Source organism: Hypanus sabinus, chromosome 12 (genome assembly GCF_030144855.1).
Source record: "Hypanus sabinus isolate sHypSab1 chromosome 12, sHypSab1.hap1, whole genome shotgun sequence".
In the NCBI taxonomy this organism is placed as follows: Eukaryota; Metazoa; Chordata; class Chondrichthyes; order Myliobatiformes; family Dasyatidae; genus Hypanus; species Hypanus sabinus.
Window position 1 is genome coordinate 71,365,060 of NC_082717.1, and position 13,405 is coordinate 71,378,464.

General features: G+C 39.1%; 1 protein-coding gene across 4 annotated transcripts in view; it reads right to left on the reverse strand.

Annotated features, from left to right (window-relative positions):
* The window catches only part of LOC132403001 (ADP-ribose glycohydrolase MACROD1-like), a 1,163,451-nt gene that overhangs the window by 906,067 nt on the left and 243,979 nt on the right, over positions 1-13,405 (reverse strand). For 3 of the 4 annotated variants that reach the window (XM_059986201.1, XM_059986202.1, XM_059986199.1), the window contains one exon: positions 409-438. The exons of the other annotated variant lie outside the window; for it this stretch is intronic. In XM_059986201.1, the coding sequence (XP_059842184.1) occupies positions 409-438 (30 nt within the window). The remainder of the gene's footprint in view (positions 1-408; positions 439-13,405) is intronic. 4 annotated transcript variants of the gene reach the window in all.

Sequence of the window (13,405 nt, forward strand, 5' to 3'; positions counted from 1 at the left end):
GCCTTGAAGAAATTCAATACAACAAATGAAATATGAAACATTAAGTATTAATTGTTGCCATCATTAACTGACAAACATGAAATGCTGTAAAACTTCGAGGAACACAAAAGCATCTCAGATCTCACATTATCAGGATTAATGAGTTAGTTGGGTTCAATTTGATAAACCATTTAAAAAGGAAGATAACATTTGAAGATACTGAAAGGGAGAAATGAAACAGTTACATCACTGTACACTATAATAGCTTATGCAGGCGAAGTGGTTGAAAACCAGAAAATTTAGGTCATCACATAATCATAAGTGTTTGCAAAAGATTTATAATACTACACTGAAGGAAGATATGGATAAATGGCATTTAAAGACACTATTGTGAACCAATAAAGCACAGCATAATTTATAATTACTTACCACCGCCTCCTCCAAGCAGACTTTTGTTTGCTGCAAGAAATTAAAAAACAAGTTCATTATCCAAAGTTTTTAAATATTGCTGTCTCTCGAGAAATAAGTAACTAAACATGTTTGCATCTAACAAGATGCCTGGAAGAGTATTCTGTGGGCCTTTGCTTGGGTTGGTAATTGATCCACAATTTTCAAACTTGTTTCATCAATTCAAAATAAATCAGCTTCTGAACTTAATCTACCTATGCTGCTGTGCAAATGAGAAGTGGCAATTGAAGAGTTCACAGTCTGCAGGGAATTATATGTGATGCAAAGCAATTCTCAGTATTGGACATGTAGGTGGAGGGGTAGACTACACAGCCCACAGGGATATTACACCATTCAATGGGATCAAAAGTGATTTAATCCAAACTCCGCTTGCATACTAATGCTCCAAAGCCATTTATAACCATGATGAGCAAAAATCTATTAAGAATGTAACCTAAATGAGTAACTAAGTGATTAATGCCACTTTTTGGTGGCAGGATGAATTGTTACTTTTTAAATGGGGTGGTACTTCCTGACTTCTCTCCTGAATGACCTGTCACCTGGTCTGAAGTACATCCACTGTTGGATGCAATTTCCGTACTATCTTAAGCTCTTTCTTGGTTCTAACAGCCTTTTATGTGATGACGTTTTCAAAATAGACAGAGCAAGTGGCCAACAAGAGAAAATGGAATGCTGAGAGATCTGCTGAATATCTGTAGCACTTTTGATTTTCAGATTTCCACCATCCACAGTATTTGCTTTTGTGTTACTTCTTTTTAATTCAGGTTCACAGCATCTGCTGCTTTGGATTAGGCCATTTCTTGATGCATTTGCAGTTAGTTATCTTTGCCCTGCCGATGCAGTCTTTCATTGATTCTAATATGGTTATTTGATTTATTGAGTATCCCCGTAAGAAAATGAATCTCAGGGTTGTATATGGTGACATATATGAGCTTTGATAATAAATGTACTTTGAATTTGTTGTATATAGACAGACACTTCATTGATCCCAAAGGAAATTATAGTGTCACAGTAACATTACAACTGCACAGATATACAAATATTAGAAGAGAAGTAAGAAAGAATAAAAAAATAAGTTACCTCAATCAGTCTTACCAGAGGGGGTTCATCACTTCCCCAGCTATAGGTTGACTCATAATAGAGCTTAATGACCAAGGGTAAGAATAACCTCATATAGTGCTCTTTGGAGCAGCGCAGTTGTCTTAGTCTTTTCTTAAAAGTACTAAAGGTAGCATGCAGAGGGTGACAAACATTGTCCAGAATTGCCAGGATTTTCAGTAGGGTCCTTTGTTCTACTTGAGCCCCCAGAATGCCCAGTTTGATTTCCATAACAGAGCCAGACTTTCTAATCAGTTTATTGAGCCTGTTGCATCACCCACATTGATGCCATTGTCCCAGCGCACCACCACATGAAGATTGTACAGGCAACAACAGACTGGTAGGAGATGTAAAAGAGAGGCCTGCATACGGCAAAGGACCTCAGTCTCCTCAGGAAGGAAAGGCGACTCTGGTCCTTCTTGTACACAGCCTCTGTGTCCGTGTTCCACTCAAGTCTGTCATCCAGCAGGAGCAGCCCCAGGAACTTGTATAATCATAAACACATATAAATATAAACATCTACTGAAACTTACAAGATTCTTAGCCATTTGAAAAGGGTGAAGATTGTTTTCTCTATCCAGGGAACACTCTCAAAATGGGGTCGATCATTTATGACTGAAATAAGGAGGATGTTTTTTATTTAAAGTGAGGCGACTTGTTTCAATTATCTGACACTCAGGACTGCAGAGGATTGAGGCAATAATTTTGTTCAGATCTGAAAACTTTGGAAATGCAGCAGGACAGGTCAATGTTATTGAAGCCAGAGATCAGCCACAACCTCGTTAAATGGCCAAGTAAGCTGAACAGCCTACTCCAGTCATTTCTGTGGTTCTCAACCAATTTGTGTCCAGTCTTTCAGCATATGATGGAAATCCTAAGGTAGTTAAATCATCATAGCTCGTCACACCAGACAGTCAGTCATTCTTGTGTGGCGCACGGTCTCAGAATTGGTCTCCTTTCGGATGAACCAGGTCACGGTATGAACGTTCCTGACCCAATCCTTGTTTTTAACAAGGCCAAGTGGCTAGCTCGGCGCTCAACCTGGCACAGATGGAAAGTATGCCCGGGGAGGGCCGACTGGGTTCGCACTTGGGAGCCTTCGCTTCCTAAGTCCGGTGATTATGCCACTGCACCTCCAGCCGGCTCAGCAGTTAAATAAAACAACTGGAAAATAACACAGCAGAAGGCTGCAAAAAGAAATCAAATCTGAAACTGTTGCCCAGGTCAGAAAATCAAAAGCTACGGGTCTTGGTCTTGGGGAGAAAAGGTCTGTTACTTATGGTGAAGATTAGAATATTTCTTCAGGGATGCAAATCTCTAGAATAACGATATTATTATATGCAGTGCCATGATCAATTGTTTTTTAAAAAAAGAATATCAATAGGTACAGGGATAAGAAGTGAAAGTAGAACACAGAGAGTTGCTGAGTTATGATCTTACTAAATCCCACTCATTTGAAGTTTGGGGCATTTTGATCAAGAAGTCATATTCAGGGAAGATTACATTATTAAATTACATGACAAGTAGTTAATGTGACAACGTCATGAGGTCAGAAAAAGTTACCACCAAGATATTGGTAGACAGATGAAACCTCAAGTGTTGTCAAAGAATTAGAGTAAACAACTGAAAACAGCTGCAAAGGCAGGACAACATCTGGCCAACCTCCATAAGAGATCTTTGATTCTAATAGGTCATACTGAAAAGCATAAGAAACTGAGTAACAGAGTGAAATTTGTAGAGAAAATTAAAGTGTTTTAAATCCTGCAGGAGCTATGGCAGCTGTAGCTGTTACAGCTCCAGTCCATTTTGTGTCAAGAAGCTGATGGGTTCTTTATTGATTAAATGATCTTACTACTTAGACAATTGATCAGTGTTGACAATGAAGTGTTTCCACAACAAGGTTCTGACCAGCCTGATTTTATGGGGCTGGAAACAGAAGCCGGGAAGATAAAACTGGCAGCAGTCATCTTGGCAAATATGATTTCGGACAACAAGAGAGAACATTTGAAACCATCATCAATATAATGCAAGAAAAGCTAATCTGCTTTAAAGGATGGTCATGGCATTCCGTAGATGAATAAAGACATAAGGGAGCAATTGAAGGAAAGGAAAGAGGAATACATTGCATCAGTGTAGTGGTTAGGTTATTGGGAGTTAGATATCGTGATCCGAGGATATGTTGGAATCCTGCCATGGCAAGTAGGGAATTTCAGTTCAGGTAATTGAATTCACCTGGATATCTAAAAACCCATTCATCATATCGGTGACTATGAAACCACCTGATTGTAGAAAATCCCATCCGTTTCCTTCATATCCTTCTGGAAATCTGCCATTCTTTTTGGTCTAACTTATATTTGATCCGAGACCCACAAAAGCTGTTTAAAGAGTTATACAAATGCAGGAACTCTGAAAGAAAACAAAACTTTCTGCTGGATCAGGCAATATCTTTAGAATTTAAAATACAGTTCGCGTTTCAGGCCAATGACCTTAATAAAAAAAAGAGAAAAGCTAGGCAGTCAGTGCAGTTGATTCTTATTTGCCTCCTCAGCGAAAGAAAAAATTAGGGATGAACAATAAATAATGTCACTGACAGTGATATCCAAGCGTTGTAAACAAATAAATACAAAAAAGGTTATTTGGACAATGAAGGAGACATGATGAGTAGTTAAGTAAAAAAAATACAGAACCCAGGAACTATTAAATTAAATTATCAAGGAACAAGACTCTTACAATAACTTAACTGCAGGACAATGGTCAGAAGTAAGCAAAGTCCATTGGAATAAATTACTTTTATTTCAATGCAAGAGATCTAACAGGTTAGGCAGATGATCTTAGACCAAAAGACCATAAGATATAGGAGCGGAAGTAGGCTATTTGGACCATCAAGTCTGCTCCGCCATTTCATTGTAGCTGATCCAATTTTCCTCTCAGCCCCAATGTCCTGCCTTCTCCCTGTATCCATTTATATCCTGACCAATCAAGAATCTATCAACCTCTGCCTTAAACATACATAAAGACTTGGCCTCCGCAGCTGCCTGTGGCAAAGAACTCCAGAGATTCACAACCCTCTCCCTATTCGGGCTTGAATAGCTATGTGGAATTGGTATATTATAAACAATGCGGAAACATGGCTGAAGGAGGCACAGGACTAACAGCTTAATGTTCCAGAGTACAGGTGTTTAGGTTGGATAGAAGAGGAGAAAAGGGAGGAGGGCAGCTACGTTTGATTAAGGGGAACCTCACAGCTATAACCAGAGATAAAATTGCTGAGCAATCATCCAGTGAGGTTTTAGGGATGAAAGTGAGAAACAAGAAAGATATGATCACCTTGTTGGGATTGTACGATGTGCTCCCAAATAGTCAACAGGTATTAGAAAAACAAATATACAGGGAGATTGTACAGGGTTGTAACAATAATGGAGATACATCATATGAAATTTTTAACTTTCCAAACACAGACTGTACAACTATAAGGGTTTAGATGGGGTGGAATTTGCTTGCTGTGTTCAGGATCGTTTCCTTGGGCAATATAAAGAGGGCAATACTTGGGCAAGAGGGTTGCTCAATATTGGGTAATGGTGCAGGACAAGTGACAGAGAAAGGAACCAAAGGCAACTGGGAGGATTTTAAAGGTGAGATAGTGAGAGCTTAAGGTCTGCATGTTTCTGCTAGAGAGAAGGGCAAGAATGGTGGTAGTAAGGAACCCTAGATGATGAGGGATATTGAGGACCCGGCCAGTAAAAAGAAGAATGCATAGGTCATTTACAGGCAGTTGGGATCAAATAAATTAATGGAGGAGTGTAAGGAATGCAGAAGCATACTCAACAAGGAAAACTGGAGGGCTACGAGAAGGCAGGAGATAACTTGGGCAAAGAAGATTAAGGGGAATCCAAAGAATTATAAATATATTAAGGGAAAAAGAGTAACTACAGAGTAACTAATGCCCCTCAAAGACCAAAGTGAATACCTTTGTGTGGAGCCACAAGAGAAGGGCAAAGTCTTATATGAATATTTCTCCTCTGGTTTTACTGTGGAAAAAGACGAAGATTTTTGAACAAAGAAATTCAAATGGGGAGGTCTTGCGAACAGTCTTCATTATAATAGAGGAGATGCTGAATGTTTCAAAAGTAAGAAAGCAGACAAATTTCCAGGCCCTGACCAGGTTTAGACAAGAACTTTGTGGGAGGTTGAAGAAGAAATTACAGGAGCTCTGGCTGAGGTATTTGCATCATTGCTAGCCATGAAGTGCTGACAGAGGGGAGGGCAGTGAATTTAAGAAAGGCAGCAAAGAACAACCTCAGAATGTTAGGCCAGTAAGTTTAATATCTGCCATAGGTAGGGTACTAGAGAAAATTCTGAGACTAAGATATGTATACATCTGAAAAGCCAAGGATAAATTAGGGTGGTCGGCATGACTTTTTGCATGGAATATCACGTCTTAAGAAATTTATTCAGTTTTTTTATTGAGGTGACCAAGATAGTTGACAAGGTCAGGGTGCATGATGTGGTTTATATGTAATTCAGTAAGGCTTTCGATAAAACTCCTCAGAGGGGGTACTCTGGAAGGTTAGATTACAGGGAGAGCTGGTTAATTGGTCTGATGGTAGAAATCAGAGGGTGAAGATAGAAGGTTGTTTCTTGCATTGGAAACCCATGATTAGTGGTGTACCAAAGGGGAAACTGGTGCTGGGCTCGTTGTTGTTTAACATCTATATTAACAATTTAGATAAGAATGTACAAGACATGATTAGCAATTTATAGATTATATCAAAACAGGCAGTATAGGACAAAGAAAATTAATAAAAATTATAGGAGGATCTTGGTCAGTGGTTCAAGGAATGGAAAATGGAGCTTAATTTGGGTAAGTGCAAGATGTTGCATTTTGGAAAATCAAATCCATATTGGACTTCCACAGTGAATGGGAGGGTCATGTGGCCTGTTGTTGAACAGAGGTACCTTGGAGTATAAGCACGTGGTTCACTCAAAGTGGAGTCATTGGTAAACAAGGTGATGTAGAAGTCTTATATTCAATAAGCATTGAATATAAAATTTTAGAGGCCATGGTGTGGATATAGAACACTGCTGAAGCCACACTTGGACTATTGTGTTTACTTCTGGTCTGCCTATCATAGAAAAGATTTTATTAAACTGAAAAGAGTGAAAACAACACTTATAAGTGTTACAAAGAATGAACAACTCTGATGGGCAGAAGGGTACAGAGTTGCCCATGTTCCCCCCGGGAGAAACACAAACTGTTACTGTTACCACACTGCTAATGAGAGAAAAAGAGAGACAAAGAGAAAACATACTGGGACTGGAACATCTGCTTCAGATAAGGGAGAGAGAACACTAGGGGAGAGAGACTTGTTGACCCACCATATTATGACTCCTGAAAGACCTATGGCACCGGAGAGGGCTGTTTACTTGGTACCATTCTGTTCATTAAAATTCCTCGGTGGACAGTCAGAGCGGGTTGGTTTGATGGACTAAGCCATTCAAAACTGATTGACACCTGAGACCCCATGAGTGGGGATAAAAGTGAGGTCTGGGGAGACACCCCTCAGACACACCAGGAGACACACTAGTGAGCACCGCTTGAGTGTTGGAACCCACGTGAAGGTGTGGGGCATCGGAGACCGAACGAAGGATCGGTCAATTTAACTCACAGTGTTATAGCAGGGCCGGTGGGGGCTTGTGTGTGTGTCCGCCCTTGCCTAGGTGACGAGTCCACCACAGGAGAACGGTCTAGCTGAAGGGTAGAGGGATCACACCTGAATGGCCACAACAACACATCGACGGATCAAGAACGTAAAGGAAGGTTTGCCTGGCTGTAGCTGATACTGTTTGCACGCTCTCTCTCTCTCTCTCTCCAACAATTACAACAAAACCACCAACAACTACCTCAGCCCGTATGAACTGAACTGAACTTTATATTCACATATGACAATTCATTATCCACTAGACATCGATAGAGCTTGTTTATTATTGTTTATTATTATACCCACACTTTTAGATTTAGTATTGCTATTGTGTATTATCTATATATTTGCGTTGTTGATATTGATTAGTATATTTTACTAATAAACATTGTTTGAAAATAGTACCACCAGACTCCAATGGATTCTTCTATCTTTGCTGGTTAGACACCCAGTTACGGGGTACGGAACAGAAGGATCTGCAAATGCTTGAGGGATTGAGTTATAGGAGAGGTTGGACAGACCAGGACTTTATTCCTTGGAGTGGGGAGACTGAAAGGTGATTTTATAGAGGTTAATAAATTTATGAGGGGCATAGATAGTCTGATTAAACTCACTCTTTTCCCCCACACTTGGGGTATCGGGGCAAAGGTTTAAGGTGGCAGGGGAAAAAATTTGAAGACCTTGAGTAGCAACAGAGAGGCCAGAAAGGCTGTACAATAGGCAGTCAAAACTAAGCTAAATTATGTATTTGTATTTATGTGTTTTACTTATTGTGTTATTTTTCTTATTGTGTTTTTCTGGGGCTGCATCTGATCCAGACTAACAGTTATTTCATTCTTCTTTATGCTTGTTTACTGCAAATGACATTAAAACAAATCTTGAATCTCGGATCCTGAAACTTTTTTTTGACACAAAAGAGTTGTATCTATGTGGAACAAGCTGCCAGAGGAAGTGGTTGATGCAGGTACAAAGCCAGTTGGACAGGTACATGGATTGAGAATGTTTAGCCAAATGCTGGCAAATAGGACATCTTGGTCAGCATGGGCCAGTTGGGCTGAAAGGCCTGCTTCCATCCAGTGTGACTCTAACTAAGACCATTGTAAGAAGGTTAGGAAAATACCACATGAGACCACAGGGACATTGTAGAAAAATTAAACTAATCTGAAATTCTGATATTAACCCCTGTAATACAGGTGAACATGTCACCAGAAGAGGAGATGAGCAAAATGAGAGGCATTTAAAATAGAAAATGTATATATATTAAATAAAATAAGATAATCAAAACCCAGAAAGTTAAACTCCCCTGTTTCAAGGACATTGCATCCATACATTTTAAAACAATCCATGGAAGAGATAGCAGAGGCAATGTTTTATATACAGTACATTAAATAACCTATGCAGTAGTGCTGTAAGTATATTGCTCAATCTTTATGAAATCTCAGTTAAATCACACGTGGAATACTAGAGTGTTAGAGTCATTGAATACTACAGCACAGAAACAGACCTTTTCGTCCATCTAGTCTGTGCCAAACTACTATTCTGCCTAGTCCCGCTGACCTCCATCCAGACCGTAGCCTTCCATACCTCTCCTATCCATGTACTTATCCAAATTTATATCAAATGTTGAAGTCAAACTTGCATCCACCACTTCCTCTGGCAGCTTATTCCATTCAACTCTCATTCAAATCTAATGAGTAAAGACATCCTTTTAGTCACCATATTTCAAAAAAGATAATGATGCAGAGAAGGACAGACAAGTTTGATGACAGAAAGGTGAGAGAAAGCAATTGAGAAAAGAATGAATGGACTTTATTTTGAAGGGCAACTTTTAAAATGATGAAAGGAGTTGTTAGAATGGGTCCAGAAGAGACAATAATTCATCTGGGGTATAGTCTAACTAAACACCATCAAAATAAGATAGTATCCCTGAATTCCAGAAACTAACTCAGACGAATCTTTTGCTATCAAGAAGTGATGAAAATTTGGAACTTACTACCAGACAAAGTGGTTGAAGGGGAAAGGAAAGCTATTATATGAGGAGTTTAGACAAGCATAGCAACAAGAAGTGTATAGAAGGTTATAGGAAAAGACTCTGATGGGAGTTTCCAAGCTGCCTCACGGAAATGTTATGAAATAAAATTTGACAAAAGGGGATATTAAGGCAGTTGAACAAAATATATGTGAGAGACAAGTTTTAAGTGGCATTCGAGAGGAATAGTATCTTGGTGTTTAAGGAGTAATATTTAATTCTTAGGAGTTAGGCAGCTAAAGGCTTCTAAAGCACAGAGTGCATATTGGTGAACGTCGGGCTTTATTGTGAGACGGGATTAAACTGAGCAGGCTGAGAGGAGCAACTTAAATTGATATGTTTAAAAGTGTGAATTTGATGCAACAGTGGCAAATTGGCAAATATTTTCTGACATTTTTATTTCACAGGTTATGACAAACTTCTATAGATGTGTAGTGCAGAACAGAGAATCCCTACAAAAAATAGTGGATATGGCCCAGTCCATCATGGGTAAAACCCACTCCACCATGGGTAAAACCCACTCCACCATGGGTAAAACCCATTCCACCATTGAGCGCATCTATGTGAAACACAGTCGCAGGAAAGCAGCATCCATCATCAGGAACCCTCACCACCAAGCACAAGCTCTCTTCTCACTGCTGCCATCAGTAAGAAGTTACAGAAGCCTCAGGACTCACACCACCAAGTTCCGGAACAATTATTACCCCTCAACCATTAGGCTCTTGAACCAAAGGAGATAACTTCACTCGCCACATCATTGAAATGTTTGCACAACCTATACGTTCACTTTCAAGGACTCTTCATCTCATGTTCTCAATATTTATTGCTTTCTTATTATTATTCTTTCTTTCTTTTTGGATGTGCACAGTTTGTTGCATTTTGCACATTGATTGAACGCCCAAGTTGGTGCGGTCTTTCAGTGAATCTGTGACGGCTATTATTCTATAAATTTATTGAGTATGCCTGCAAGAAAATGAATCTCAGGGTTGTTCATACTTCGATAACAAATTTACTTTGAACTTTGAATGCTGGGAGACAGAGAAGGAAGCTAAGCATTTGATAAATGTATCTGGTATGCATTTAAGATTCATTCTTTCCAGAGACTGAGAGAGAGAAAAACGGGTTCAAGATTTGAATTTCAAATTTAAGTCAGGACATTTATGTGATTATGAAATCATTTTAAATATCTGTCATTGAATCTCAATTAACAGTCAGCTAGTTAATTGAAACTCAGCGGCAGATACTTAAAGGGATCTTTCAGAAAGCGCGGTATTCCGATAAGAAAGCATAAATGCAAGGGAAGGACTCAGCATTCAAGAAAGTTAAATGTAGCAGCAAGTGTGCACCACAGTAGCATTGCGATTAGGGCGACACTATTACAGCTTGGGACGTCCGAGTTCGGAGTTCGGTCCCGGCGTCCTCTGCAAGGAATCTGTACACTCCCCTGTGGTATGCGTGGGTTTTCCCTGGGTACTCCAGTTTCCTCCCACAGTCCAAAGACCTACCAGGTAGGCTAACTGGCCATTGTAAATTATCCCCTGATCAGGGTAGGGTTAAATTCAGGTTATCGAGGGTTGCTGGGAAGGCCAGAAAGGTCTACTCCACGCAGTATCGCTAAATTAAATTAAAAAGGCACACAAACAATGTAAGATCCATCCAAGATGGGTGGACGGTGTTAAGACTAAAAACATAATAAAAAGTATGACTAAAAGATTGATAAGGATGAGAAATTAGGAATGCAAGAACCTTGCTAGATATAAATGTCAAATGCAAGTAGTACTATATAAATTTTTAAAGGTTTGAGTTAAGAAAGTAAGCATTAATCCTATAAAAATTGAACATGGGGATTGAATAATGGAAGATTATAAAATGACGGAAGAATTAAATAGCTATTTTGCATCAGCCCTTGTTAGAGGATAGTCTTTTTAGAGGATACAAGAAACATTGCTAAAAATAGTTATAAATTGAGATTTGGAAGGAATGAAGGAACTCAAAAAAAATTACAAATCACTGGGGAAGTAATTGTTCATGATGAAGGTTGACAAAGTCGAGATCTATTGAAATATTTACAGGGTCATTGAAGAGTCTGGTGAGAAAGAGATTTGGGACTCCTCGTGCAGGATTCCCTGAAGGTTAACTTACAGATTGAGTCGGTGGTAAGGAAGGCAAATGCAAGGTTAGCATTCATTTTGAGGGGACTAGAATATAAAATCAAGGATGCAATGCTGAGGCTTTGTGGAGCACTTGATCTGTTGGGAGCAGCTTGGGACCCTTTATCCAGGAAAGGATGTGCTGCCATTAGAGAGGGTCCAGAGGAAGCTCACAAGAATGATCCCAGAAATGAAAGGGTTAATATATGAGGAGCTTATGAAGGCTCTGGTCCTGTACTAATGGAGTTCAGAAGAATGGGGGGGGGGGGGGATTCTCATTGAAATCTACCGAGTATTAGAAGTCCTAGATACTGTCGAGCGGATGTTTCTTATAGTGGGGAAGTCCAGGACCAGAGGGCACAGCCTCAGAATAGAAAGAAGTTCTTTTAGAACAGAGATCAGCAGGAATTTATTTAGCCAGATTGTGGTGAATCTGTGGAATTCATTGCCATAGACGTTGTGGAAGCCAAGTCATTGAATATATTTAAAGTGGAGGTTGAAATCTTGTTTAGTAAGGTCACCAAAGGTTACAGGGAGAAGTCAAGAAAATGGGGTTGAAAGGATAATACATCAGCCATAATAGAATGACGAAGCAAGCACGATGGGCTGAATGGCCTGGTTCTGTTCCCCTTTCTTATGATCTTATAAAAATTTTAATTCTAATTTTCAAAGTTCCCTAAATTAAGGAAGATTTGATTAAATATGAGACAGAAAAGAGGCCAGTTAGCTTAACATTTGTTGAAAGGAAAATGTTGAAAGTTATTACTGAATATATTATCAAAGGACACAGAAAAAGATAATCAGTTAATGCTGCCAACATGGCTTTTTGAAAGGGAAATCATGATAAGTCACTTCAAAACTCACTGCAGAAGATAAAAGCTCAGTGTAGGAGGAAACAAATTGCTGTGAATAGAAGATCGGCTGCATAACAGGAAACAAACAATCGGCATAAATGGGTTTTTAGTGCTTGGCACTTGAGTTGAGTACCACAGTGATCAGGGCTGGGGCCTGAACACTTTTCCATGTATGTACATAAAGTAAAATTGTGATAATGTCACCTTGAGATTTCACAAGTAGACTTTCTATAATATGTATTGGATAGCACTCATTAATACTCAGTGCATTTTTATAAAATGTAATTGTTTAAAAATGTTATACTGTATATGAGTCCAATACCATTTCCAGTGAACCCAGTGAGTTAAAATGGAGTGCATGAAAGATATATTTTCATTCTGGATGGTAGCTCCAACTGAAAACCTATCCACATTCAACTTAAGCTTTGGACACAGACCCCGCTTGACTTTGAAACCCCAACTTGCACTGCAGAGTAATAAATGAACCAAATGCCAGACCATAAGGATTTCCAAGCACATGCTGCATTAGAGTTTTAATAATTAGGTGGAAGCGCCAAAGAGATTGTCACTAAATTTGGTAATGAATAAAGACTGTGAAGAGCATACATGGCGGCTACAATTGGATGTAGATAGGTTAAGGGAATAATCAATGACTTGGCAAACAAAGTATAATGTGGGGAAAAAGTAAAATCCATTTTGTTGGACAAAATTAAAATATGAGACTTCAGAGCTCTGGGAGGCAGAAGAATTTGGGTGTCCTAATATTTGATTTGCAAAAGACTAGAGTGCAGGTATAAGTAATTAGGCAGGGTAAATCAATGTTACTGTTTATTGCTGAGGTGAATTGATTTATTTTTTTTAAAGTTAGAACGTTATGGGGCTTTGCTGAAAGCAAGTCTGGAATTCTGAGTCCCCTTGCTTTTGAAAAATTTTCATGCACTGGAAGCAACTCAATGGAAGACCAATGAGTGGCTTTTCTCTTGAGAGAAGATTGGAGAGGCTGGGCTTGTGTTTGATAGAGTTTATAGGAGTGAGATGTGACCTACATAAAATATATAAGATCCAGAGGACCAAAGTTTTAAAATATTAGGATGTCCTTTTAAAATGAAGGGAGTATTTTATTTCTGG